At 55.2% G+C, this 25,987-nt stretch overlaps 11 protein-coding genes across 11 annotated transcripts; 6 read left to right on the top strand and 5 right to left on the bottom strand.

Moving 5' to 3' along the window:
- Nucleotides 1-685: 685 nt before the first annotated feature.
- Nucleotides 686-1,999, top strand: TRM10 (tRNA (guanine(9)-N1)-methyltransferase; the record flags this gene model as incomplete). The annotated part of the gene is made up of 1 exon (XM_036638920.1): nucleotides 686-1,999. One exon carries the CDS (start codon nucleotides 686-688, stop codon nucleotides 1,997-1,999), a length of 1,314 nt encoding a protein of 437 aa, XP_036496778.1.
- A 115-nt stretch (nucleotides 2,000-2,114) lies between these two features.
- pri1 (DNA primase small subunit) lies at nucleotides 2,115-3,800 on the bottom strand (the record flags this gene model as incomplete). Its single annotated transcript, XM_036638919.1, has 4 exons — nucleotides 2,115-2,733; nucleotides 2,787-3,233; nucleotides 3,287-3,481; nucleotides 3,532-3,800. The coding sequence occupies 4 exons, from the start codon at nucleotides 3,798-3,800 to the stop codon at nucleotides 2,115-2,117; spliced, it is 1,530 nt and encodes a 509-aa protein (XP_036496777.1).
- A 416-nt stretch (nucleotides 3,801-4,216) lies between these two features.
- Nucleotides 4,217-5,208, top strand: HSD3 (11-beta-hydroxysteroid dehydrogenase-like 3; the record flags this gene model as incomplete). Its single annotated transcript, XM_036638918.1, has 2 exons — nucleotides 4,217-4,726; nucleotides 4,786-5,208. 2 exons carry the CDS (start codon nucleotides 4,217-4,219, stop codon nucleotides 5,206-5,208), a joined length of 933 nt encoding a protein of 310 aa, XP_036495889.1.
- A 416-nt stretch (nucleotides 5,209-5,624) lies between these two features.
- CGCS363_v007068 (uncharacterized protein) lies at nucleotides 5,625-6,284 on the bottom strand (the record flags this gene model as incomplete). Its single annotated transcript, XM_036638917.1, has 1 exon — nucleotides 5,625-6,284. The coding sequence occupies one exon, from the start codon at nucleotides 6,282-6,284 to the stop codon at nucleotides 5,625-5,627; it is 660 nt and encodes a 219-aa protein (XP_036495890.1).
- A 2,723-nt stretch (nucleotides 6,285-9,007) lies between these two features.
- vrtE (Cytochrome P450 monooxygenase vrtE) lies at nucleotides 9,008-10,851 on the top strand (the record flags this gene model as incomplete). Its single annotated transcript, XM_036638916.1, has 5 exons — nucleotides 9,008-9,188; nucleotides 9,261-9,433; nucleotides 9,495-9,738; nucleotides 9,802-10,161; nucleotides 10,220-10,851. 5 exons carry the CDS (start codon nucleotides 9,008-9,010, stop codon nucleotides 10,849-10,851), a joined length of 1,590 nt encoding a protein of 529 aa, XP_036495568.1.
- A 137-nt stretch (nucleotides 10,852-10,988) lies between these two features.
- On the bottom strand, nucleotides 10,989-12,406 carry pgxC-1 (putative exopolygalacturonase C; the record flags this gene model as incomplete). Its single annotated transcript, XM_036638915.1, has 3 exons — nucleotides 10,989-11,210; nucleotides 11,264-11,974; nucleotides 12,044-12,406. 3 exons carry the CDS (start codon nucleotides 12,404-12,406, stop codon nucleotides 10,989-10,991), a joined length of 1,296 nt encoding a protein of 431 aa, XP_036495888.1.
- A 1,677-nt stretch (nucleotides 12,407-14,083) lies between these two features.
- Nucleotides 14,084-15,935, top strand: CGCS363_v007065 (Uncharacterized protein; the record flags this gene model as incomplete). Its single annotated transcript, XM_036638914.1, has 2 exons — nucleotides 14,084-14,237; nucleotides 14,305-15,935. 2 exons carry the CDS (start codon nucleotides 14,084-14,086, stop codon nucleotides 15,933-15,935), a joined length of 1,785 nt encoding a protein of 594 aa, XP_036495886.1.
- A 507-nt stretch (nucleotides 15,936-16,442) lies between these two features.
- tif225 (putative translation initiation factor eIF-2B subunit epsilon) lies at nucleotides 16,443-18,759 on the bottom strand (the record flags this gene model as incomplete). Its single annotated transcript, XM_036638913.1, has 3 exons — nucleotides 16,443-18,455; nucleotides 18,519-18,575; nucleotides 18,664-18,759. 3 exons carry the CDS (start codon nucleotides 18,757-18,759, stop codon nucleotides 16,443-16,445), a joined length of 2,166 nt encoding a protein of 721 aa, XP_036495887.1.
- A 584-nt stretch (nucleotides 18,760-19,343) lies between these two features.
- On the top strand, nucleotides 19,344-20,210 carry MPPED1 (Metallophosphoesterase domain-containing protein 1; the record flags this gene model as incomplete). The annotated part of the gene is made up of 1 exon (XM_036638912.1): nucleotides 19,344-20,210. The coding sequence occupies one exon, from the start codon at nucleotides 19,344-19,346 to the stop codon at nucleotides 20,208-20,210; it is 867 nt and encodes a 288-aa protein (XP_036495884.1).
- Nucleotides 20,211-20,551: 341 nt separating this feature from the next.
- On the bottom strand, nucleotides 20,552-20,939 carry CGCS363_v007062 (uncharacterized protein; the record flags this gene model as incomplete). The annotated part of the gene is made up of 2 exons (XM_036638911.1): nucleotides 20,552-20,750; nucleotides 20,809-20,939. 2 exons carry the CDS (start codon nucleotides 20,937-20,939, stop codon nucleotides 20,552-20,554), a joined length of 330 nt encoding a protein of 109 aa, XP_036495885.1.
- Nucleotides 20,940-21,218: 279 nt separating this feature from the next.
- On the top strand, nucleotides 21,219-22,354 carry CGCS363_v007061 (uncharacterized protein; the record flags this gene model as incomplete). Its single annotated transcript, XM_036638910.1, has 2 exons — nucleotides 21,219-21,463; nucleotides 21,520-22,354. The coding sequence occupies 2 exons, from the start codon at nucleotides 21,219-21,221 to the stop codon at nucleotides 22,352-22,354; spliced, it is 1,080 nt and encodes a 359-aa protein (XP_036495882.1).
- Between the last annotated feature and the right edge of the window lie 3,633 nt (nucleotides 22,355-25,987).

The following is a 25,987-nucleotide window of genomic DNA, read 5'->3' as shown; positions in this document are numbered from 1 at the left end:
GGTATATAGTAGAACGCTCAAAAAAGACAAGTGAGAATGAGAAGAACGTTGTGGTGAAATGAGTGTAACCGGCGAGTATCACCCTCACGAGTGCAGCTTGCTTTAGGTACCTTACGCGGGTGTTAAAGTGGTTTCCCGGGAGCGCGTCTTCGATTGCCATTTCGCGTCGCGACCGCGCTAGTCCTCCTTTGGCTAGGCATGTCTGACCGCCTCAGTATTTCTGCCGCAGCTGGGAATCCTGAGCGGTAGTCTAGTCCCATTCTGGTTAAGCGTTGAAAGCTCTCTACTGGTGCTGATTTTGAGATTCGAGAATTGTTCATGACTATTCAACGTTCTAACGGTGCAGGCAGATCGACCTCAACAGCCGCGTTTAATTCCAGCTCCAGCACTTTTCATCGTCTTTAATCCAGGCTCAATTTTATCTACTTCGCATAAAAAACGTCACGCAAGCCCATCAGCGTGCATGCTCTCCAGAACGCTGCACCTCAGAGCACGAACTCAGTGTCTCCGTGCAGCACCGTCGCCCGCCCCGCCCTTCTCCACAAACGGCTTAGCGTCTCTCTCCAAAGGTGCAGCTGCGCATCGGCTCCAGGTCAGCCATCGCAAACCATCGCCGAAATTTCCAAAAAGTCCCCCACTTCGCACCCCAAACTTTGCACCCGTCACCAGCCTCACAACCACGAGGATGGCTTCCACGGCTGCAGACCCTGTCGCCCAGCCGGCCGTAGACCTCGAGATGACCGACAGCAACCAAGAAACCACATCCGCCGTCCCTGCGACCGCCAATGGCGACAACGGTGCCGCAGCATCAAGTAGCGGGGCACCCGAATCCGAAGCTCAACCCGCCTCCAAAACCGCCGCGGAGAACGACGACGACGCCTCCCCCGCCGTCGCTGAAGAAGAACCCAAACTCTCCAAGAACCAACTCCGCAAACTGAAACGCAAACAAGCCTTCGAGGAAGGCCGCGAGGACCGCAAGCGCAAGCGCAAAGAAAAGCGCCACGACCGCCAGGCCGCCCGCCGCGACCAGATCGCCGCCATCGTCGCGGACGCCGAGGCCAAGGGTCTCGACCGCTCGCAGATCGTCATTCCCCCGAAGCGCAAGACCCCCAAAGTCCCCGCCGTCCAGACCCCCGTCACCCTCATCCTCGACTGCGACTTTGAGAGCTACATGCTCGACAAGGAGCTCGTCAGCCTCGCGAGCCAGATCACGCGCTGCTACTCCGACAACCGCCAGGCGCGCTACCGTGTGCACCTGTACGTCAGCTCGTACGGTGGCAAGCTCAAAGAGCGGTTCGACACGACCCTGGGCGGGCAGCATAACGGCTGGAAGGGCGTGAAGCTCGTCGAGAGCAACTTTGTGGAGGCGGCGAAGGATGCGGATGAGTTAATGGCAGGTCAGAAGGGTGGGGAGGTAATTGAGGTGCTCAAGGGCGAGGGCAAGGAGAAGCCTGCTGTTATGAGGGATGTGTACGACAATGCGCCGACCCCCGACCACGAGCCGGAACCGGTGGACGAGTTGAAGAACATCGTCTATCTCTCTGCCGATTCCCCGAACACGATCGACCGCCTTGAGCCTGGTGTGAGCTACGTTATCGGCGGACTCGTCGACCGCAACCGCGAGAAGGGTCTCTGCCACCGCCGCGCGAGAGAGCTGGGGATCAAGACAGCAAAACTGCCTATAGGGGAGTACATGAACATCTCCAGTAGAAGGGTGCTTGCTACGAATCATGTGGTGGAGATCATGCTCAAGTGGCTGGAGACCGGCGACTGGGCCGAGGCGTTCTTGAGCGTTATCCCCAAGCGCAAGGAGGCACATCTCAAGGGCGAGGGTGGCAGCGCGAGCGGGACACCGACGGCAGAGGTCGAGGACAGCAGGTTCGAAGAGGAAGACGACGAAGACGTGGATGAGCAGCAGACCATCACGGAGAACGTTGCTGTGCCCGAGCCAGCAGAGGCAAAGGGCGAGGAAGCCCAGACGGCAGAAAGTGCATCATAGCCTGCATTTGACAGGTGATAATTAGATCCAATAATACCCCAGTTGCTGTGCCAAGACAAGAACACCGACCCCGGTACCGAGTTTGCCCATCATACAAGTCATGTCGAATTTGCGCTCAGAAATCCATCGAGTCGTCTTCCCTCTCCCTCTTGACCTTGCTGTCCCTTTCGTCCTTCATCAAGCCAATCACAAAGGACCGGAATTGCTCCACGTACGGCTTCAAGCTCGTCTTCTCCCAGTCCTGCACACTCTTTTGCGCCCCGTCGCCCTCCTCCTCTCCCTTCCACGCATCAATCTCCGCCAACAAGCCTTGCACCGTTGGCACGCTAAGGGGGTCGAAATCCTCGAGGTTCTTCGTGTCGATGGGTACACACACCCTGCCGGTGCCGGGGTGCACGACGAACGGCGACTTGAGCAAATGGTTCAGCTTCTTGCTGACCTCGATATCGAGGCGTGGGTACGTGTACTCGAGGAGAATGTCCTGCTTTGCGTCCAGAAGCCCCCTCGCGTCAAACTTCTTGCCAGCGCTCGTCTTAGCGACGGCGTCGATGTCGGCCCACTTGTTGATGGAAGACCGGCCGGGGGAGGCGTCCCACTTCTTGCGGAGGTTGTCGATGAGCGTCTTGTCCGGAAGGAGCTGTAGCAGGCGCTCTGCGCGTTCGTTGGAGGCCCAGGGGTCCTGGTTTTCGAGGACGTCTTCTTGGAAGTGTGGCATGAGAGTGTCCAAGCTTCGTCTGCAGCACCAGGTTAGTGCCTCGCCTTGGAATAAAGAGTGAGGGATGCTTACTGGACATGAGGATGTAATGGCCGCCACAGGTTGACCTTCTTTCCACTTTGCGCTCCACCTTTGATGACCTCGAGGTACCCTGCGATCGACCGCCTCATCTGGTCACCCATCGTTCTGGCCTTCTGGTCGCAAACCCACGCGTGGGCACCTCTTCGTCCAGAGTAAACCCACATGATGTGCTTGAAACCAAAGTCGTCCCGCAGGGCAACGTCAACCACCTTAATCGCCATAGTGATGAACTGCCAGCACTTGATGCAAATGTTGGCCTTGTCGCAGCACGTTCTGATGTCGTCGTAATCCGTCAAATCAATATCGAAGCAGAGTTCCTTGGCGAGGGGCTTGAAGGCGCTGGCGTTTCGGAGGGTCTTGCGGTCGCGGGGGTTGGTGCTGTAGACGGGGCCGATTTCGAAACGGGAGGGCATGAGGCGGAGGACGTCTTTGCGGAGGCTGCAGCACGTTAGGGTAAATTCTTCGGCATTGCCAGTAAATTCCACGCTTACAGGTCATGTGTCGCAAAAGATTGGTATCGTAGGTATGCGTCGTTCTGCAGTGTGAAGGCGAACTCTCTGTGGCCAAAGTCGTTCGTCGGGGATGGGCTGTGGTTGAGCCACTGGAAGAGGTATCGCCAGGGGAACAAGCGCTGGTAGAAACTGCGCATGATTTCGGGATCGGAAGCCTTCATGTGTGCAATATCTCTGCCTCGCGTGTCAGCATGAGGTCACCAAGCTTTGACTATAGAACCCACGTTGGAGAGGGGGGCGTGAGGATCTCAGGAGAACTCTCAGGAGTTTCTTGCGGTTTTGAGCTGGGAAACTCGTCGTCTGAGTCCGCATCATCGAACAGATCCTCCAACTTGATATCCTTCTTTTGCTCCGGAGCAGAGGCCTCGGGGGCAGAAACGTCGGGGCCAGCAGCCTCGGGAGCAGCGACCGCGTGGGCATCAGCCTCAGCCATGGCAACGTCGCCGTCGGTCGCCTGGCTGCCGGCGTTGGGCGGGACAGGAGAGTCGGCCATTGTCTCTTCGGGAACCGCGGTGGGGGAATTGGCTTCTGGCGATACAGAATGAGGCATATCTGAGTTTGGGGTTGTGTGTTTGTGTGTCTGGCGACTCGCTCGAAACTGCAACCGTCAATCGTCGCCGGTGGTGGGTTGCCGGGATGTCTTGAGTGCGGGCGGGTTGGGTAATTCAAAGTCGCGTCTCAGACGCGTTGTTCGCGTTAATTGTTCATGGACCCCTGTCCCATGCTTAGTCATCTCCTGCACGTCCTTGCAGGGAGCTGGCGTCATGGGCAAGGGCATGGGCCGAGGCATCCCAGCTGAAGCTATGTCCAACATTTGCTTTCCCTTCCTACCTTGATGTTGAATCCGTATTCCATCCTTTGAGTCGCTTCAGAAACCAAGGTTTTGATTGATCTTGACTAATATCAGCAATGGGATACCCCGTCCTTCGCATGGCGCTCACCGCCCTCGCGGTTCTTCTCGCCCAGCGCCAATTGGCAGCACAAGCACGCAAAAGAGACAAGCGCCTCTCACACTCGGATGAGCGTGTGCTCATCATCGGAGCTTCGAGCGGCGTCGGTCGCGCCGTAGCAAAGCAGTATGCCGCCCGCGGAGCACGGATCTGCGTTGTCGCTCGCCGCGCAGACGAGATCACCACCCTGGCCAAGGAGTGCGGGGACAAGTGCATATGGCAAGTCGCAGACTTCAGCAATGTGGAGGACCTTGTCAGTCTAAGGACCCGGCTTGAGAAGGAATGGCAGGGGCTGGATACGCTACACATTTGCGCGGGAGTATCAGCTTTGCAACCCGTCATGGCCCTCACCGGTGTCAAGTCCGCGGAGGAGGATGCCGAGGCCGTTGGGATTCAAGCGGCAGTCAATATCGCGGGGCGTGCTATCAAAGGCAACTTTGATGGGCCTTTGGCTTCCGCGCTGACATTTGTAAGAGTCCAAGGAGCCACGCCCGGCTTTGCTTGGCTATATGACTAACAAACTCGCAGATTCCCATGTTGACGAGAACGTCAAAATCTCCCTCAATACTCCTTGTCTCATCAGTTGCCGCCGTCATCCCCGCGCCGACAAGAGCTCTCTATGCCGCAACCAAGGCTTCTTCTCTCCTGCTGTTCCAGTCATTGGCCATCGAGCATCCGAAGATCGCCTTCACTTTCATCCTGCCCGCCACCATTGAAGGAAACTTCCGAGCGTCCGCAGTGGATTCGGGCCCCGTGAGGGAAGAAGACCCCAACAAGCACGGTTTGAAGATCGACTACGTCGCTGAAAGATGTATCGACTCGGTCGACCGTGGTATGACGGGCAACGTAGTGCTCCCGAAGATGCCGTATGCTATCGCGCAGTATCTGTACCTTCTCTGGCCTTCTTTCATCGAGGGTCGGGCTCGTAAGAAGTACAACTTTGAGGCGTAGGAAGCGGACTGGGTTCTGAATCAACCAGTGCTACAGGCGAATTCTTCCTGTACATTTGGATGTCATGCCATGGGCAGGCCCATGACTCGATGATCGTAATGTCAAATATTCCATACGTTTCCGTACTTGGCAGCACGGATGTCAGCAGCAGACCATCATCCCAACTAGTGCACTGTCGTCAAGCTGGCTGCGAAGAACAGCCCAGTTGTTCGCTGCTCGGCATTCGTTCACTCAAGTAATTGAAATCAGATACAAGTTGCTGCTTCATTGTTCCTACATCACTACCCTGGTCAATCCAACAAATACAATCCAACAGTAGCACACGCCCTATGGCGTCCTATGACGCATTCACATCCTTTCAGCCTTACGACCCCTTCGGCGTCCAACCATCATGTAACACAGGCATCTCCTGTCGCTCAGATCTGCACTCTCAAAAACCGGCCGATGATGGGCGGAATAGGCTTCCCTTCTGTCTTCTTGAGCTTGACATCTGCAACGAAGTCTGAAAGATACCCACGAAACATGATGTCAATGTCGCTATCTCGCCTCCAAGCACAGAAACGTCCATACTCCACCATGAGCTCTGGGAGCAGACGGAACGTCGCGCATCGGTATGCTAGCTCGACATGTCGCTCCACAGGGCGGTCACGTTGGAACAGCGCTTCTCCCTTGCAGTACGATGCGAGCGTGTCGTGAAACAGCCAAGCCATGTTGTATCTATCCGCGAAGAGCATCAGTTGGACAAGCTTCAATTGGTAGAACTCGGCCTCGACACGAAGTGTCGACATGCCGAACACCGGGATTTTCTCCACATTCTGGAGATGAGGCTGAACACATTCGCGCCAATATCTGACTGTTTGACTTCTTCCCTCGGCGTTGTCGGCTGTCGGAGCGGTCGCTGCTGCGCTTTTCTGACTCATCTGCAGCTCATAGTTGCCGTAATCCCGAAGTCTTTCCTCCTCTGCAGATGTGTTTTTGCTCCAAGACCCCATTTGGAACTGCTCGGGTGGAACGGCCGCTAGGGTCACATTTTCCAGGCGAACACTGTCATTTTTGACAATTGTGTGCGACAGCATTGTGATAGGGTGACGTGCAGCTGGGGCGCAGTGCTTTTGGAGCAGTCTTCGAGGGATGAAAGGGACTTTGCCTGTGTAAAGGAATTGTGTCATGAGACCGACGACATCAGGATGGTCCATAAGTCGGAGCTTCTTAGCTCCGTGACCATTCTTTTGGCGCTGGAGCGTTTCTCGAAAGCAGGCGCAATCCGGGTTGGCAAGTAGGATGTTCGCATGAATCGAGATTTTTCTTCCCTGAGGGCCGACGATGAAATCGACCATAGTACTGCCGAAGTAGCTTTGAAATCTTAGTAACTGAACAGTAACCGTGATGATGCTGGTGGGACATACTCAAAGACGGCAAGTCTTGGCCCTTCAATAGGCGTCGTCTCGACTGTGGACGCAGGAGGTATGACAGGTAAAGGCCTTGGGCGTAAGGTAGCTGCGATTGCTTCCATTCTGGAAACATCATTGCGGAGGTTGTGGCCGCCAGTGACAGGCTCATTCTTCTCGGCAATTCTAGCCTTGGGACTGCCGCCCGTAATATCACCCATGGTTGCATCTCGGAGCGACGTGCCGTCCGCCATAGTGACATCTTTGCCTTGCACCAAGTTTCCCGAGGGCCGGGCGGTGCTTTTTTGACGACACTTGGGTGTACTTGCAACAACCTCACCCATTGTCAAGTCGCCCATAATGGTATTATCCGCCATTGATGTGTCATTGGTTGACTGCATTGCGTAAGAGGAGTTGCTCTGGGCAGATGGGCCTTGCTTGGTACTGTCTCGGGTGACATCGTTCATTGTGACATCTCCCACAGATGTATCGTTCATTCTCAGTTCCTGCGGCAGCTGGCTACTGATATCCTTCATCGTCTCGTCTTCAGCATTTCCTGCCATCTTGTGTTTCTCGGGACCAGAGCCTTGAATGACAGTTCGGAATGCTATTGGGGGACCTTGCAGCTGTCAGCTTTTATCAGTGCAACAATAGGAATAAGAAGTAACTTACTCCTCTTAGGTTTGTTCGTCGTTGTTCGCTGTGGCAGTCTGCGGCAGACTGTTGACTGTGAATCGATTGTTTCCGATGTGAACAATCGAAGTGGGTGTTGTGCGCGGGAAGAAAAAGGATACGAGCAGAATCTAGCGAGGTGAGGTGAAGTAAGGTGAATTCTCACTTTGCTCCTGCCCCCTTTGTATGTGACCTGCATCGCACCTTCCTCGAATTGTTTTCCAGTTCAGTACGTAAGTATTCTCTTTCGTATACATCAGACTCATCCATTGCTTCCAATCGCTTGCAAGAATAACTTTTTGCTATTTCGATCACCATCTGTCGGTGTATGCCATGAGTTTAAGTACCTAAATTATCTCCTGCAAACTTTGAACTGAGAATTGAGATTACGCAGCGTCATCCTGTAGTTGTTACTGGAGATTTAGAAATCTGAGTACCCCCTCCCTGAAAGTTCACTTTGAAGGCAAAACCTATACTTGCTGTTGAGGAAGCGTCTCGAACTGTTTCCTTCGCATCTCATTTTAACCAGTGAGTCGACATGTTGGTCGGATTATTACTTCTCCTTCTGTTGAAGGTGAAAACCTCAGACTAGGTAATCCACTATATCTGGACTGCAAATTCATTCACTATTTCGCCTTTTGTCACTCAATACACACGTACCCCTTGGAAACCTCTAAATATCAATTTGAGAGACTCTACGGTCATTACCGTGATGTTGACGCCAGATGGGTCTCCGTCCCTAAGTTGCGAGCCATCACGAACAGAAAATCTACAGGCACCCACAACACGTACAGAATATGTGCATCCCCTTCCGCATCTTATGCAGCGACGTTGGAAAGGCAGCCGAGCTGGCCAACCGGATCGCATCCAATTACCAACACCCGTCAGATAATCATGTCCACCGGTCAGCCAAACCTTTGGCTAGGTCCAGTCCGAGCATGCGCCCAGTATGTAGTCACGGAGGTGGAGCACGAAAAAGGAGCTTTTACCCGTTTGGCTCTTTGCATACAAATTTGGGTTCGTTATTGCATATGTCGTCTAGATAAAGTAGAGATCATCTTGGGAGGACCCGGCTTGCCGCTCGGGTGGCTCAAACGACATGTCATTCTTGACATTTGCAGGGGCTTGGCGCTCAGCCTGCAGGGAATGCAACGTGTAAGCAGTGCGACGTTGTCTTCGTGACGGGCGATGGGGAGCATGCGACAGCCTGACTCCACGGAAACGCATGTGAAATCAACAACTGGGATATCTCAGAAACATGAAGTCAGATCTTACACCGCAGATTCAATGTGTTGATCGTAATAGGCAGATGATCCATATCGTTGCAATTTCGATGCGAAGCAGCGTTGTCAACTGTCATCCCAAGAACAACATCACCGATTGCAGGTATCGCTGATGCAGAGGCATCGTGCCATCACAGCATCATGCAGATCCCCGCTCGCCCACCAACAAGGATCCCCGCATCTCCTCTATCTTCACCTGTAGGCTGCAGACGACGTGGGCCATATCGCAGCGTTGCGGCTGCAACCAACTCCTGCTGTGCGACCAGAGATTCATAGGACGATGGCTCTTCTCCATATCTGCGGCTATGCCCCGCCTCCAGAGCCTGATTTTGCAAGGAATGATAAGAGATGATTGATACCCGTTCTCAAGTTGCCGTTTGGCGTATCTGCTCACCTTCTTTTCTCTAAAATTCATTGTGTCACTCAAGTTTTGTTGTATAACGAGGTCTGATCGCCATGGACACAGTCTTTTTCCCCGCCAATGGGACTATCCCTCCCTGGCAAAATCTCCTGGGCGAAGCGCAGAGCCACAAGACGAGCATTGTTCTTCTAACTCCAGCTCTGAGCTGCTTTGTGTGGTTCCTTGTCTCGTGGTCAACATCTCCCTTGAAGAAGTACCCCGGGCCATTTCTTGCAGGTGAGATACAGACCTCGACATCATGTTCCGTCGACCAGTGGAAAGGAAGTTAAGACTTATATTTCACCTCAGGATGGACAAACCTATGGCGTTTATGGCACACATACAACGCCAATTACGCGCCAACGATGAAGAAGCTCCATGACAAGTACGGTCCGATTGTACGCCTGGGTCCCAACCTGCTGGACATCGACATTCCCGAGTTGATCAAGATCGTGTATGGCACGGACGGAAAGTGGTCTAAGGTAACATGCCTTATTTCTCCCAAGCTCTCTGTTTGAGAAGCTCACGCTAAGTATGAATCAGTCCGACTTGTACAAGAACAGCAGCTCCATCATCAACGGAAAGATCACATATCACATGTTCTCGGAGACAAACAATGTCGAACATGCGCGAATGAAGAGACCTGTGGTGAGGCATTACTCCGTACCCAGTGTCCTCGCCATGGAGCCGCATATGGACAGGTGTATTGATGAATTCTGCGACCACCTGCAAAAGCGCTTCGTCAACACCGGCGAAGCTTGCGTTTTTGGCGACTGGTTGGCTTTCTGTAAGACATCTCAATATTGTAAACCTTCTTGTGTGAGTCGTGGCCCATGGCTTACTCTTCTAGTCGCATGGGACTTCCTCGGTGCCGTCACGTTCAGCAAGAAGTTTGGATACATGGACGCAGGTCGCGACTTTGACGGCACGCTTGCGGTGGGAGACCAGTCCATTGACTATCTCGGCCTCTGCGGGCAGATGCCTTGGATGGACTACTGCCTAGACAAGAACCCCGTTTACCCTCTCGGGCCTCCTAATCTATCGAACGTCACAAGAATCGCCGTGGAGCATTTGACCGCCCGGCTTAAGGGTGAGGACAAGAATTTTGTTCCCGAAAAGCCCGACTTCCTGCAGTACTTCGTCGACTCGAAGGGCACCCATCCCGATATCGTGGATGAGGGAACAATCATCGGATACCTCCTACTGAACCGTAAGCAGACACTTTGAACATATATCCGAGCTACTTTGTTGATGTATCCTACAAACAGTCATCGCTGGAGCCGACACTACGGCAATCACAATGCGTGCCCTCTTCTACTACTGCCTCAAGAACCCTCGCATCTGGAAACGCCTCGAGGAAGAAGTCGTCACCAACATCCCCGCCGACAAACCCGCCCCTCATGCCGCCGCCCGCGCCCTGCCCTACCTCGAAGCCGTCTGCCGCGAGACGCTCCGCTTCCACCCCGCCGTCTCCATGACCATGGAGCGCATCGTCCCGCAAACCGGCCTCGCCCTCCCAGACGGCTCCGTCGTGCCCGGCGGTTCTTTAATTGGCATGAACCCCTATATCGTGGGTCGCAATAAGGACGTCTACGGGGCTGATGCGGACGAGTACCGCCCGGAACGGTGGCTGCAGCAGGACGAGGAGGACGATGAGGCGTATAAGCTCCGCATGAGACAGTGGAACGCGACGGACATTGTATTCGGCGGCGGGTCGCGCATCTGCCTGGGCAGGAATCTAAGTCTGATGGAGATTTACAAGGTTGTCCCGTCGCTGATTGCGAGGTTCGAGATTGAGCTGGTGGACCCGAATGAGAAGTGGTGGACGAGCTCGCGGTGGTTTTACAGGACTCAGGGGGTGGTTTGCAAGTTGAAGAAGAGGGTGCCGAGCACCGCTTGAGCGGACAGTATGGACTTTGAATCGGGTTGGACAGGAAAGACAGGTGGTCGAACTTGCGAGCAGGAGTTTGCATTACAGTGGAACCACGGATATGCTCAAAGTGTGATTCAATTATCCGCTGCTCTACGTAGCACTATTCAGAGTGTAGGAGCAAACGTGCCGTTCTTGCAGTCAAAGCCCAGCTGGGGGTTCAGATCAGGCATCGCATTCATGCAGATGAGCTTGGACTCGCTCTTGCTCTGCGGGTGAACCTTGATGTCTCTGGTCTGGAAGTTCTTGCACGACTTCTCGGTGTTGCACTCAATGATGACGGCTTCAGTGTGGGTGAGATTGGCGAGGCCAACATTGTACCAGCAAGGCTGCGAATTGTCAGCAAGGACCTCAGGGGATGAGCAGAGTGGTCGGGACTTACGTCGGAAGTGCAAGATCCATCACCAGGGCTATATGTGTTAATGTTACCCGAGAAGTGCTCCCACGTGAAGTCCTCCATCATGACAGACGAGTTGTTGGGTCTGTCGCCGCCAGCGCTGGCCTGGTTGAAGTATGTCTGGGTGACAAAGATGGGGAACGTCACGTTGTCGACGCGGATGTTGCTCCAGGTGATGTTCTTGGCCAGACCCTGTCCACCGATCCAGCTCTTGAAGCGAGCAGCGTACAATCCGCCCTTGACGGTGACGTCCTCGAATCGGATGTTCTGCACGTCGGCAACGGACGCGACCTTGGACCCGAGGGAGCCAACGCTCATGCCGTGCGTCTCGAAGCCGATGGTGGCGTGCTTGAAGACGACGTTGTTCGCGCCGTCGTTGATCGCAATGGCGTCGTCGCCGTTGAAGATGTTGCTGTTGGTGATGGTTACGTCCTTGGCGCCGACGTCGAAGCCGTCGGTGTTGAAGGGGAACGCGCTGCTCGAGGAGCGGGCGTCGATGACGGTGTCGGAAATGGTGATGTTCTTGCCCTTGATGGAGAAGTTCCAGCCGATGGGCTTGAGGGACTTCATGTGCTTCATGACGCCGTTCTGGACGTTGAACTGCATGAGATGAGGGCGGTTGGGGGTGCCCGCCTGACCGGGCTGGTTAAGATCCCACCATGCCTGTCCGTGCGACTTGATCCATCCCGCGTGAGGCTATTCATAGTTCGGTCAGCGCATGTTGTCGTGGGCAGTAAGTTCGAAGGCAAAAGAGAAGAGACGCACATCAGATGAGCCGATCCATTGCACGTTGGTACCGCCAATTTGGAACCACGTGAGGGTGCCGCCCTTCGCCTCGACAAGCGCCTGCATAGCCGGAATGTCTTGAGACAATGTCAAGTTTCCCTGCACCTTGATGATGACATTGTTCAGCTTCGCAACAAGGGGCTCGTAGATCTTGTACTCGGCGCCGGCGGGGAAGACGATCTCGGAGTTGTTGGCGCACCTGGTGAAGGCCTCAGCGATAGCAGGCGAGTCTGACGCGTCGCCCTTTGAGGGGACGATCGTACACCTGTTGGCCCAGGAGGGAGCTGCAGCTGCGGGGGCCGCGAGGCAAATAGCCAGCGTCAACAGATGACCGTACAGCATGGTGGCGAACCAAGACTTCCGAGGATCAAGAAGCGATGAACGTTGACATTGGCAGACACCATCAATCACACGGGGAACCGGGAGCCAAGGCGGGTGTTATAAACGCCACAAAGCTTCGGTCGATTCATGCTCCATCTTTCGGATTTGAGGGGGGGTCGCGAACGTTGCATCTTGGACCGAAGCCTATCTGGTTTTAGCAATTTGAGTTGGGCCAGGATGACATGGGTTGCGCGGAAATGAGCCCGGTAGCACATAAGCAGCAAGGTCGAGATATGGCAAGGAGGAGGCTCTCAGCAGTGAGGGGTGGGGCCGTTGAAACCAAGGAGAGAAAACGAACGCGAGATCGGACGACCTGGTTCAATGGAGGGGAATGGTTGATGGAAATTGTTTCTCCGTTTGGAGCTGGCCTGCAACTGATCGACCAGGCGTGCGTTCGTTGGTTCCCCCGCGCGCGGAATTGTGCTGGACCAGGATCTGGGGTCGGATGACCGGCACCTTGCCTCTTGTCAGGGGAAATAGGAACTTTGGTGGTCAATTATTTTACATTGATAACCAGGAAATACTTGCATGGACGGAGAGAAGACCACGTTGGAGGACCAATGGTTCGGGAATAACATCTTTGGAAGGGGGCGGGATACCGCTTGATTAGTCCGGCTATCCATCGTGGAACATCTGGAGAATATGTCCGTCTTGGCACTGGTTTGGTCTGTCATGAATTCCGGTGAACTTTGCTGTTATCTCGAGGAGTCGAGCGGGCGTATTAGAATTGGTTTGCAGCTGTGTATCCTTCACTCACTCATGCAACCAGAGCCTCCCCCTTTCAGACCGTTGTAAACTCCGGTCACTCCAACGCTAAGCTGAGTCAAGCCAGTCCGGTATCTGGGGTTGTCTCTCTCGGCGTCAGCGCCACACCAGGTAAGATGACGAAGCTGCCTCTCGTGCTCAAGCCGTTGAATACCCAGACAATGCGCCTTGTTGTCGTTGAATCTGTGCCAGCGAGGGAGGGGCCAGATGCGCGAGGGCGACTCCTTCAGGTTCTCATCCGAGGCCGCATACCAGATGAATCGGGGGCCCAATCGATGAAACGAATATAAATATGCAACCTTGAACAAGCCAAGTCAACATCTAAATGCAGCCTGCATGGTGTTGGCGCATGTGCAGGAAGCTGGTGGTGATGCCGTCCGTCGGTGGCGGGCTTGAGCTGGACTGACAGAGACCGAACAAAAAGAAAAGACCCAGATCCAAAATCCAGTAACTTTTTGCGACCCCCGAACCAGACTCAGTCCGCCAGGCCCCACCAGTCCGAGTGGATCAGTCCTTCGAGGGTCGCAAAAAACATGCAAAAGTTTTCTCGCAGCACCAAAAGTGTGAAGCTCCAGGAACTCACGATCTTACGTAATAATTGCTTACATAATCTGGATCCCCGTTTGGCGCCTGCCAACGCCGCTGGGACGCCTTCATGACGGCAAGAGCCCCACACAGAGCCAAAGAGAACTTCCTACTGGCACAAGCCCGCGGTCGCACCCACCGCAAAGCTCGAGTCTCGTCCACCCCCCCGGTCACTTTGTGGGCGACGCGCGCGACGCCTCGACTCGCCTCGCCTCGATAATTCCACCTTGCTGGCCCACGAAGTTGTTCAACTTCATGTTGACAGCTTCCCGACTTTCCCGCCGAGTCATGACGTCCGCATACGCCAATGGCTCCGCCAAGGCGGCCTACTCTTCCTCCTCCGCGACGACGACTGCTCTGAGCAGATGGAGCATTGCGGGCAAGCAGCTGCCGGCCGTTGATAAGATCAAGGCCCTGCACATTTACGATTTCGACAACACTCGTCAGTGCTCCCTACCTGTGTGTTACCCATTTGCGCCGCTGATGCTAACCCAACCCCCCTTTTGTAGTCTTCAAAACCCCCCTTCCGAACAATGCAGTATGGAGTGGCCCTACCATCGGCGTGCTTTCCTCGCAAGATATGATCTGCAACGGCGGCTGGTGGCACGATTCCCGAATCCTCGCAGCGACCGGCGAAGGCGTCGAGGCCGAAGAGAAAAAAGCCTGGGAAGGATGGTGGAACGAGACGATTGTCGACCTGGTCAGGCTGAGCATCAAGCAGAAGGACGCTCTGTGCGTACTGCTGACGGGTCGCTCTGAGCGTGGTTTCGGCGACCTCATCAAGAAGATGATCCAGAGCAAGGGCCTCGACTTCGACATGGTGGGCCTCAAGCCCGCCGTCAGCCCGACGAACCAGGCTTTCAGCAGCACGATGCACTTCAAGCAGCTGTTTCTGACGGCGGTCATGGAGACTTACAAGAACGCCGACGAGATCCGGATCTACGAGGACCGCCCGAAGCACGTCAAGGGTTTCAGAGACTTCATGGCGGACTACAACCGCAGACAGACCATCAACGCTACGCGCACCCGCGGACCGATCACAGCCGAGGTGGTGCAAGTGGCCGACCTGTCTACGACGCTGGACCCTGTCATTGAAGTCGCAGAAGTACAGCACATGATCGACCTCCACAACGCGGAGATCGCCAAGCAGCCCATCGATGTACGTCCCCAGAGGCTTCAGATCAAGAAGACAGTCTTCTTCACGGGCTACATGATCAAAAAGGAGGATACTGCACGGCTGGTGAAGCTCGCTCAGATCCCGTCCGGCATGCCTGATCAGGAACTGAAGCATCATGCTAACAATATCCTCATTTGCCCACGCCCGTGCCCAGCGAGCATCTTGGAGAAGGTCGGTGGCATGGGTGCCAAAGTGACCTGGCAGGTCAGCGGTCTGGGATGCTACGAGAACAGCATTTGGGCAGCCAGTCTCCGGCCCGTCCCTTTTCAGACAAAGTTCCATACTGACAACCCGATTCCCTTGGTCGTACTCGCTCTTCGCAAGGGCGCCCGTCCCGTTGACGCCGGTAAGATAGATAACTGGCAAGCCGTCCCTCAGGATAAAGCGTTGGTATTCGAGACCACTATTGGCGAGAAGATGATCCTTCGCATTGAGCCCGAGGACCCCCACGAGGATGAGTACGAGTCCCTCTTCGCCAATAAGTCTTCTAAGAGAAAGCACGATGGAGGGGACTATTCCCGTGACCACCGACGTGCTCCGTACAACGGCCGCAACGAACGCCGAGACTTCCACTCTGGACGTGGCCGGGGCGGTGGCGGCGGCTTCCGTGGTGGTAGGGGTGGTGGCAGAGGTCGCGCTAAGGGCGGACGTGGACGCGGAATGCATGGCTACCGCTCTCTGGACGACGTCGATCGTAACCAGCAAGGCGGCTACAGCCAGCCGGTCGACTACGACGACTCCAACTACCCCTCTCTTCCTGCGGCACCGGCACAGCAACAGGGTGGTTTCTACGGCCAACAGCCGCAGTACCAGGCTCCCTACAACGCTGCATGGTCCACGGGACCTCCACCAAATGCGCCGACTGGGCCAGCCCCAACGGGACCGCAGGGACGTCCCATGGGAGGCGGCGGTGGCCCTAACTACGGCGGTGGCGGCGGGAGCGACTTACAGAACTACTACTAGAAGAAGAAGAGGTAGATCGCTCTGTCGCTTTCGCATGAAGCAGGCATCACTGGAGTTTCGTCGGTCGGGACGGCTTTCGGACATATGGATCGATTCAAACAACTGTCATATATGATGGGTTGCGGCCGCCGAGGCCAACACTTTTTTTGGTCGGACAAACACAAAAACGGGGAGACAAAAAGGACATTGTTATGTGGGAATTTGCATGTTTATGCAGGATTAGCTTGGCGTCTGGCGGCTATGCTTTGAGATGATACCTTTACTTGCAATGTAGCAAGTCATTCTGAGACCATCAACCGACCTTTGCTGTTCACCGTGACATTTGACTTCATCACGATACCTTGAACTTTTACTCTATTTTGCTATTTTGGATCTGCTCTATCGGCAGCTGGACAACGCGCTCGACATGTCTATGACGGCTGCTTTTCAGGCTGCTGTTCAGGCCCCGTTCGCGCTTGAAGCCGACGCGCGACTGCCTCTCCTCTTCCTCTTTGGGGGACACAAGACCTACTCGTCGTCCTCGTCAGAGTCCTCCTCGGCATCCTCGAACCACTCAATCAGCGCCTTGCACTTCTCCTTGAGCGTGCCCATGCCCTCGCCCTCCTCCGCTCTCGCGTCCTCCCACCATGCCATGATGCCCTCCTCCTCGAGCACGTCCAGGCTGTACAGCTTCTGCAGCGTGGCGGCGAGCAGGACGCCCGCGCGCGTCTGCTCGAGGTTGCGCGCGCCGAGCAACGCGCGCTGCAGCGCGAGGACGAACTCGACCTGCTCCTTCTCGTTGTCGCCCTCTTCGCCGGCGACGCCGACCTCCATGACAAACTTGGCGGCGCCGCTCTTGGAGGCGAACGCCTTGTCTGCGGCCTTGGCGGGCTCGAGGCCGCCGTGTTCGGGCTCGAGGAGCTCCGCGGCGCGGCGGCCGAAGGCGACGGCGACGGCTTTGCGCATGGAGACGTCCGAGGCGTCGTTGGCGAGGCGGAGACCCATGAACTCAAGCTTGGCGGAGTCGAAGTCGCCCGAGTCGGCGCGGAGGGCGTCGAGGAGGCCGTGGACTGCGTCGTGGTGAAAGCCGGACTTGCCTGCGGAGTCGTCTGAGACGAAGGAGTCGGTGCGGGCGCGGTCGGCGAAGGGGGTGAAGCCCTCGTCGTCGGACTCTTCGATTTCGGAAGAGAGAGTGGAGACTGAGGAGGTGGAGAGGTTGAGGTGGGCGAGGTTGTAGATGAGGGAGCGCTGGAGGATTGAGGGGTCCTCGTCGTCTGCATCTTCAGCTTCGGGGTCGACGTAGTGCGCACCCTTGCCGGAGGCGCCGACGAGGGATGTGTCTGGGTCGACCGGGGAGCCGTTGTATGTGGTGACCGCGAGGACGGCGTTCTCGGGGATTTTGGTGTTTTCGCTAATTGTAACGCCGTATGAGATGAGGCAGCCGGCGTCGACTGAAGCACCCTTCCCTACAACGCTGGAGTCGGCGAGAATGGATCTCGTCACTACCGCACCATCCTCGATAATGGCGTCGTCCCAGATGAAGCTGTTCTCGATGCGGACGTTCTTTCCGATCCTGCACCGCCTGCCAACAATGCTGTCGGTCACTCTGCTTCCTGCGCCTACACTCGTGCCCTGGCCAAGGATGGATCTGGCGAGTGAGCTATCCGGCGCCAAGACGGTACCGTCCTCGATTGAGACCGCGCCAGCCGTCATCTTATACGTCTGTCCGGGGATCACGTTGCAATCGGGAACAAAGGGAAACGTCCAACGGCCGAGGACGTCTCTGCTGATCGACTCGTACATCTGTAGGTTGTTTGCGCGTGCGGCGTACCCGTCCTCCAGCACCTCGGCGTAAATGGCCTTTCCGTTCAGCTCCCAGTCCTTGAGCACACCGTGCAGGAAGTTTCGCCTGGGAAGCTCGTAGTCGAAACTCTCAGACCATAAAGCCAGCACTTCCGGGGTGCAGATGTCGATTCCGGCGTCGATCAGATCCCCGCGGATCTCGAAATCGGTGGAAAGCTCGTCGACGACTGCAGGGTCGAGAGACATGTAGTGGTCGCTCTGGAGGGGGTTCGTCTCGTCGTAGTGTAGGCATCGTTTCGTCTTGGAGTCCATCACGAAGACGGGGTTTACCGCGTTCGGCTTTGTCCTGTGCTCCTCAGCGCCGCCTGACCTGAGCACCACCGTCATGATGTTCGTCGCAGAGACCTCCTTGCGCGCCTTGTGTGACTTGAGAGCAGCGTCGAGAGAGATGTTCGAGACGACATCGCCGTGTACCAAGATGAAGTCGCCATCCATAATGCCTCGGCCATCGAGGTCGCGGAGGAAGTCACCCACGGATCGGGCATCGGAGACGCGGATAAACTGCAGGCTGGTGAAAGGTGTGCGGATCGACAGCGGCGACCAGCGGGAGGTGTTGATATAGTTCTCGATCTGCTCAGAGTGGGAGCCGCAGTAGATGTAGACCTCCTGGACGCCGTTCATGGCGAGGAACTCCAGGGTGTACTCGATGAGGGGCGTGTTCGCGAGAGGGAGGAGACACTACCCCGCGGGCGAGGGGTTAGCCGGCGTCGCATGGGCTCGACAATCGTACAGACGACTTACTCTTGGCTTCTCGACCGAAAAAGGAGCAAACCGGTCCTGGAACGAGTCGGCGATGACCTGCAATGGCGCACGGCGTGGTTAGCGACCCTGAAGACTCACCCGGGCTTCTGCCCCACCATATGACGCTTGCGGGCTGCGAACTCACCACGGCCTGCAGGACGTCCTCCCGCTTGCCCTCGGCGGCCTTGCCGGACTTCTTGCCCTTGCCGGCGCCGGATGCTTTTCCCTTTTGCTGCGACATGATCTGTTGAAGTGGATCGCGGGGGGTTCGGCGCTTTTCAGGGAGAGAGGGAGGGGGGGTAATCTGCTCTGTCGCGAGTGAGTCAAAGCAATCCCACAGCTTGGGTGTTGGAAATTTAAGGTGAGTCAACTGCTCCGATGCGGGGTGGGCCGTGCGCTAACCCTCCCTCGGTGTGCCCCGGTCAGTTTAACTCACCGAAATGTCACTGGCAACTTCATCAGATGAATGCGATTGCATCAAGCCAGATTCGAGACGAATGATCTGGGTTTATTTGAACATTACTCATCTCAACCTACAGCACGCTTAGTTCGGACCAAATTGGCAAGAAATGTGACGCAATGTAGGCGACCCTCCAACCCTTGCGGTTTTCTTAACTTGATGCAAGCCACAACTTACAAGAGGCAAGAGGAGAAGGGTCTTAAGTTCCGCGTTCTTTCCCAACGGCTTTTTTTCTCAAATACAACTTCTTTTGTATTTCAAGTTCTTTGATCTGCAACTCGAGACACTCATCTTCAAGGCTCATCATCCAGCATTCGATTCGTCGCACACAAGCAGCATCCGACTCCAGCTGCAAATCCTTCAATATGTCTCCCTCCACCATTCGCTTCCTCGTTCTTTCCGACACTCACCATACAGGTTTCCCAGATCCAGCGACGCTTCCAAAAGCAGATGTCATTCTCCATTGCGGGGACCTAACCATGAGAGGCGGGCTTTCAGAGTACAAACCCACCATCGAGCGACTTTCAGCATGTAACGCCGAGCTCAAGCTCGTCATCCCCGGAAACCACGACTTGACTCTCGATCAACGCTGGTGGACGCGCCACTGCCAGGAAGAGGACGCAGACCCCGACGACCATAACAAAGCCCGAGCCATGTTCGATTTCAAGACGACCGGCATTCGGCTGCTCGATGAAGGAAATTACACCTTTACGTTGCGAGATGGACGATCTTTCACAATGTACGCGTCGCCATACACACCATATTTCTGCGACTGGGCTTTCGCGTATGGCTCGCAGGAGGATCGCTTCGGCCCCGATGCTGTCAACCCAATCCCAAAGGGCGTCGATGTCGTTGTCACACATGGTCCGCCTCGGGTGCCATACGACGACTGTTTTCTCGATCAGATCCAGGAAGGCAAGTTCATCGGTTGCTCCAAGCTATGGACTGCCATTCGACGCACTCGGCCGCGCCTTCATTGCTTCGGACACGTACACGAGGGTTACGGGGCGAAGGCTGTGAGATGGAGGAGCAAAGAGACAGCTGTGAGTTGGGCCACCGAGGCCAAACCACCATTTGATCTTTCGAACGCTACCAAAGGAGAAAGCGGTGCTCTGGTTGCTGGCAGCGAGGGCGTGACGCTGCTTGTCAACGCTGCTATCATGGATAACCAGTATGATGCCAGAAATCAACCCCTGATAGTTGACCTGAAATCGTCGCGAGCTTCACTTTGAAGAGCAAACGTAGAAGCGGAGCCAGGGGTCGAAAGTCTAAATAGTCATTGCGAGACCAGCAGGGTGGTGATGCTCAAGTATGTAGTCTAATAGCCTCGCGACATTTTGAAAATACTACTGCAAAACTTCTTCCAGGAAGAGCCTACTATAACAAACAAGCCGTTCAAGTAGTGCTATACAGGCATTCTGCTTTCCGAATAGGTCCAAGTGGCCATCAAAGTGGAAATAACCGGATAGACGAGGGGCAATAAAAGAGACGGCAATGAAAAGATGTCAGAAGGACAATGGCGAAGTCATCTCCCGTTCAATCTCGAGGTGCCGCGCAAGGGGAAGCTGACGGCTCAAGACCATTCCCTCCTTGGATATGCCAGAAACGCAGAGGTACTCAGTCGTTCCCGTACGTGCTCAACGACTTCGACATCCTCAGGTAGATGGATCTTCTCGTATCTGGTCAGATTTTCAGGGAGCAATAGCTGCTTGTGGACGGTGGATTTGGTCTTGTTGGGGCCGGCGTAGGTAGTCACGACTTTGGAAAACATCCTTGGTGTTATGTCAGTTCAGCTGAAAGAAAAGATTTGGTGATGGGGTACAAGCACACCGGGTCTTTTTGAGAAAAGGACCTATGGTCTTCGTCGACGAGTCTACCTTGTTTCGATCTACCTTGATTTGTTCAACAGACTGGTCAAGATCTGATGCTTCGCTCTTGAGCGAGACTTCAGGAGAAGCCATGATGACTCTTGACGTTGCGGCGCTGCATTGTCTTTGCAGGTGGTTGAAGAATCAGGCGGGGTCAGAAGGAGGAAATCATCGTTTGGGTCCAGCCGTCTGAGTATAGCGGTCTTAGGCAGGCGGCTTCTGTTTTCCATTGCCGAGGAAGGTGGCCGTTTGCTTTGAGGCTCCTTCCCGATGAACGCTCACCACCTTTCATTAAACCCTGCCATACCCAACCTACTTCTTCTCCTCCTCTCCTCACCTTTTCTTCAACTCATCACCAAAATCGTCGCCAAGATGAGGCCTGAAAAGCGACCTGCGCCGGACGGCGATGACAATACCGGTGATGGCAAAAACATTGGCAACGTCGGTATCTTCGGCAGCAGCAAATTCGGTCCGTTCAACGTCACCGAATCCCCCGCTCCCAAGAAAGCCAAGCCGGTCGTCACAAAGCATGAAGACTCCCGTGGTCCCGGTGCCAGTCCATTCGTTCCATCCACGACGCCCAGAGGACTGCATGAACCCTGCGTGGGAATCGGCAGGTGAGACTTGACTTCGCTGCCTGTCTTGAGAGCTGCCTGACATTTTCTACGTACAGATTGAGCAAGAGCATCGTCGCTATCCGCGCGGGACCCGGCAGAGAGACCTTCTTTGTCCACCCACACTTGCTCATGGGCTGCAGCGAGTTCCGCAGACAGCTGGGCACGGTGGCCAACGGTGTCACAGAGATCGATCTCCCGGACGAGGACCCCGACATCATCAGCTTGATGATATTTTGGTGCTATGAAGGCAAATTGCCTTCTGTGAAGTTCTCTCAACAACAGGAACCTACTTTGGGGGGTGCAGATGCCACAAATAAAAATACCCCAACTCAGCCATCACGAGGACCCATGACCACTGAGAGAAACGTAAGCGTTACCACGGTCGGAGACAAACTCGCAACTCCCAAGTTATTCGTTCCTGATGTCTTCACATGGAACGCCTATCTTGGCGAGACGGGTTCCAGTCCACGCAAACCGTTCCGGCCTGAGTTTTATCAACTCAAAATACTCAAGTTGGCCATCATGGCAAGCAAGAAGGACTGGCCCGAGCTCTTCCGGAGTGCAGTGAGGATTTACTGCAAGGGCGAGTTGCAGTTCAACCGGACTTGCCCCGCTGTCTGTCACATCGATGCAGTTTGTACCTTCAACGCCCCGAGAGAGGTGAGCGGGCTCATGATGGACTACGCCAGATATCTTTTTGACAAGCACGGCACGCTCTTCACCTTCGCCAGCAACACAAACCCGTCTGTGGCGAACTTCATGGCCGAGCTTCGCACCGTGGAGAAATACAGCAAGGTTTCCAGCGAGAATCCGCTTCGCCGATACGCGCCCCCAGCTGAGGATGTGGGCAAAAACAACGATGACAGCAAGGAAGGAAGTGGCCAGGTCTGAGTGCAAGGAGCATGGAGCAAACAACTTCTAGATGGGTACATGGAAGCATGCAATGCTAAGCAAAGGTTCTGAACCAGACTGGGCGACGTTGAACGGACGTTCTGAACGACCGTACCACACATGGGAGGAGAGTTGAGTGAAGCTGAAGGACTATACTATGAGCTACCGACGCGAGGAATGTGCAAAAGTCAACTCGAAAAGTGTATCGATAGCATCGGAAGCAGACAGAACCAAAGATTACTGATCAGGACAAACATTCTACCAAACGTGAACCCCCTCCAGCCCGATTTCAAGGTTCAACGAGACCAACACCAGGGGAATCCAACCCCAGACTGCGTTCCATGGCCAAGACTTTTGATCGAAAGGGAGATAAGATTCGAGCGATTCTTGGGGTTCAAAACACGCAAAACACACGCCCTCGTCGTCCACTCACTTGAGGAAGGCGGAAAACACGGGGCAGGTCGAGGGGGAGGGGAGGGAGGAGAGACAATAAGCAACGCGGAGCCGGGCGTTCGGCCAATTTCTGGCGGACCAGTCAAGCGGCCGACTATGGTTGTCCAAGACAGCACCAACTGATAGAGTTCGTTATCCAAGACAACGTCAAGAAGGCCGATTATACTGTTCCGGAAAAGCATGTCTCGGGGTCTGAACGCTCCCCCTCTCGCGCAGAATGTTGGACCAAGGCGGCAGGCGAGTCTTCTGCCCACCGCGCAACGCTTTCCCCAGTCTCCCTGGCATTGATACACCAGGGCCCGGCAATGTGGCCTGATCCGTGAGCAAGTTCCGAGTCCTTGGGTCCGGCTGGATTGCAGTCTTGACTGAAACGTTTGGCAAGCCACGAGGATTCCTACAATGCGCGAAAGGCTCGGGTTGGCGGGGGATATTGGGGTGGCAGGTATATCTGAGTCGCTTCACAGGTTTAGGATATCACGAGGTTGTTCTCCATAGGCGGCAAGTGCCGTCGAGCATGTGCCATTATCGACTGTTGTCTCGTGTGCCATACTGCTCTTGGTCTGCATCGTGAAGCTTCATTCCATGCGAGATATCGCGCTCGTCCACAATGAGAAAATCCCGGCGGCTGAGGTCTGAGTATTGAGCGCAAGGCAATCTCGATGAGACCCACTGGATCTCGAAGAACTGCGGACCTGATGCCATGTGAAGGGTCTCAATCTGACCCCACTTGAATTGGGTTTTCCTAGCACTGATCTGTCCGGCGACCGTTCCCGCCAGCAGTGAGCGTTTGGCGCCGCGTCCCGAACGGTGTCGTGAAGTTCGATATCGAGGTCGAGACCCTTGGGTCTAGACGCTGCCGCGAAGCGCGGTTGAACTGCAGCGGTCTGCAGCGTTCTCGGACGGGGGTCCAGTTCGGATCCGGCGGGCTTTTTTGGCGAGGATTGTTTTCGGAAACGCCAATGTCGATCCCCTGCTCATTTTACGGGATCCTTCCCATGTTCCGTCTCCAACAAATGGGACGCGCGCAAAGGGGAAAGGGAAAAAAAGGTGCTACACGTGAGGCCGCCGGAAAATACCCGACGGCGCTGCACACAAATCGGTTCAACACGTTCGCCATCCAAATGGCGCGCGGACGAGGAAAACGTGCGCACTCATCCCTCGGACAAGATCTGATGGTTCTGGTCCCTGAATGCGCGATGTCACGAACTGTCGGCCCTCCAGAGACGAGATAACCAATGTCCAGCGGCCAAATGAAATTGTCCATGATTGCTCTGTCACCCTCCTGAACGCTCCGTTCAGTTTCGCGCCAATTGGGATCACCCCCTGGCAGCTGTGACGGATGGGAACGGGGACCCCCCGTCAGTTACTCACCTGACGCTGCGAAAAATCTTGACCGTCCCGCCTCATCATTTCTCTGCGTCTCCCATCGGTGCGGGAGATCTATCCTGGTCCTGGGCGCCAAGGCTCACGGTGTGGATGGTGTGACCGTGCAGAACTGTCCAGCGTCCCCTCAATTGCGTCATACTGGAGCCAACTTTGATGGGACAGGCCGGCTTGGAGGGTTGTATTCCTCAGATGCTAACTTCAGCCTCCATCAGCATGTGTCCCATGTTTCGCTCGGACATCCATGATGGCTTCAAGCCCAGACGGGGAGGAAACAAGAAGCTTCAGCTGGCAGGCAGGCTCTGGTCTTGTCTTGTCTGGTCTGTACATGGGCAAAAATAGCGAGAAAGCTAGCAGGCCAACAGCTTAAACTGGCAGCAACTGCGTCACTCTCCAGCATGCTTTGACGACATCCCAGCGGTCTGTTTAGGAGCGTTGAGCCCTTGGCGTCGCCGTCGCTCCGTCCAACTTCTTGGTTTGCCGATCTTGGCGCCGGATGGTATGCTGTCCGTTTCGGAATCCGCCTGAAGACTGCTCTCGCGGGCGACTGTGCTAGGACGTGCCGCGGATGGGTCCTTATTCTGCTGGTCCCCTCCGCTGAACCCCTCAAAAGCAATCGGCCGACGCTTTTTTCCCTCTTTGGGTCCCTTGCATTGGTCGAGCTCCAAGTGAGGGGGATTCATCGCGTGTTTCCTTCCAACTGGGTCAGCGCAACGCTGTGTAGCGTAGCGTAGCCATAGCCGTCTGAACTATTGGAGGCAGCTAAGCTTGACTCTGTGCTCGGTTCAAACCGACACAAATGTACCAAGGAACTGGGTTTTGGATGACATCTGTGCCGCAAGTTTCGAGTCAGGACTCGAGAACGAATTACGTCGCACGCGTTGGCGAACACGCGGCGGTCCTCCACCAAAATTTAAATGGCTTCTGCGAACATGCGCGTGAAAGCTTACCCCGGATGGTAGATTGGGATCAGCAAATCTGCGACCGAAGATGAGCAAACTGCGTCGCATTGTCAGCGAGATTAGGGGACATAAGGCCCAAGCTCCGAACTGTAACTGCTGTTGAGTCTTGCGATTCAGCCGCTGCCGGTCATAATTCGCAGAAAATACGACAAGATTACGACAGAAGCCCCGGTGCGAGGGAAGCGCAATAGAAAGGCGATACGGATAATTTGCGACTTTCTTATCATCGGGACCGATGAATGCACGCCGGCTTCAGGTGGAAGGATGCCCCCCAGCCCGGAAGGAGGCAGCGCCGCAGCGTGGCACCGCTTGCCCTGTCAGCCCGTGTTGCCCGTCAGATTTTGGCCGCACGGCACACTCAGAGACCACTTTGGGACGTCTTGGAAGATCCATTTAATCAAGGCTGGCCAATCTGGAGGCAGCCATCGCGGATCGTTGCCATATTGATGGCCCTGGATGGTTGGGCGGAGGATAGGCCACTCGCCGTCAGGTTGCCAAATCCACATCCATCCACATTGCTGTCCACTCGGTGGCCATGTTGACCGCACAGTACGAAGGGTCCATGTCTTTTTGCTAGGCCGAGGGTCTCTCGGCTGGACATTTTCGTCTTTGACCGCCAATACACGGCTCTCTGCGGAACGTGGGGATGCGACAATATCAGATCCAAGAGGCGCAAAGCCGCGACTGTCTTGTTCGAGGAGGCCTGCTGGGCTGAGGGAAAACCTATTGGAATGCGGCGACGGTAACAACCGGTGTTCAAAAAAATTTGAGCTCGTAGAGCTCGGGCAACAGACCGAGGCGTTCATAGGTCAGGAGGCAAGGGGTTCTGCTTTTT

The sequence above is a fragment of the Colletotrichum siamense genome, assembly GCF_013390195.1.
Source record: "Colletotrichum siamense strain Cg363 chromosome Unknown KSG_Cg363_contig04, whole genome shotgun sequence".
NCBI lineage: Eukaryota > Fungi > Ascomycota > Sordariomycetes > Glomerellales > Glomerellaceae > Colletotrichum > Colletotrichum siamense.
The sequence above is the reverse complement of the archived record's forward strand: the minus strand, read 5'-3'. Positions and strand labels throughout refer to the sequence as shown.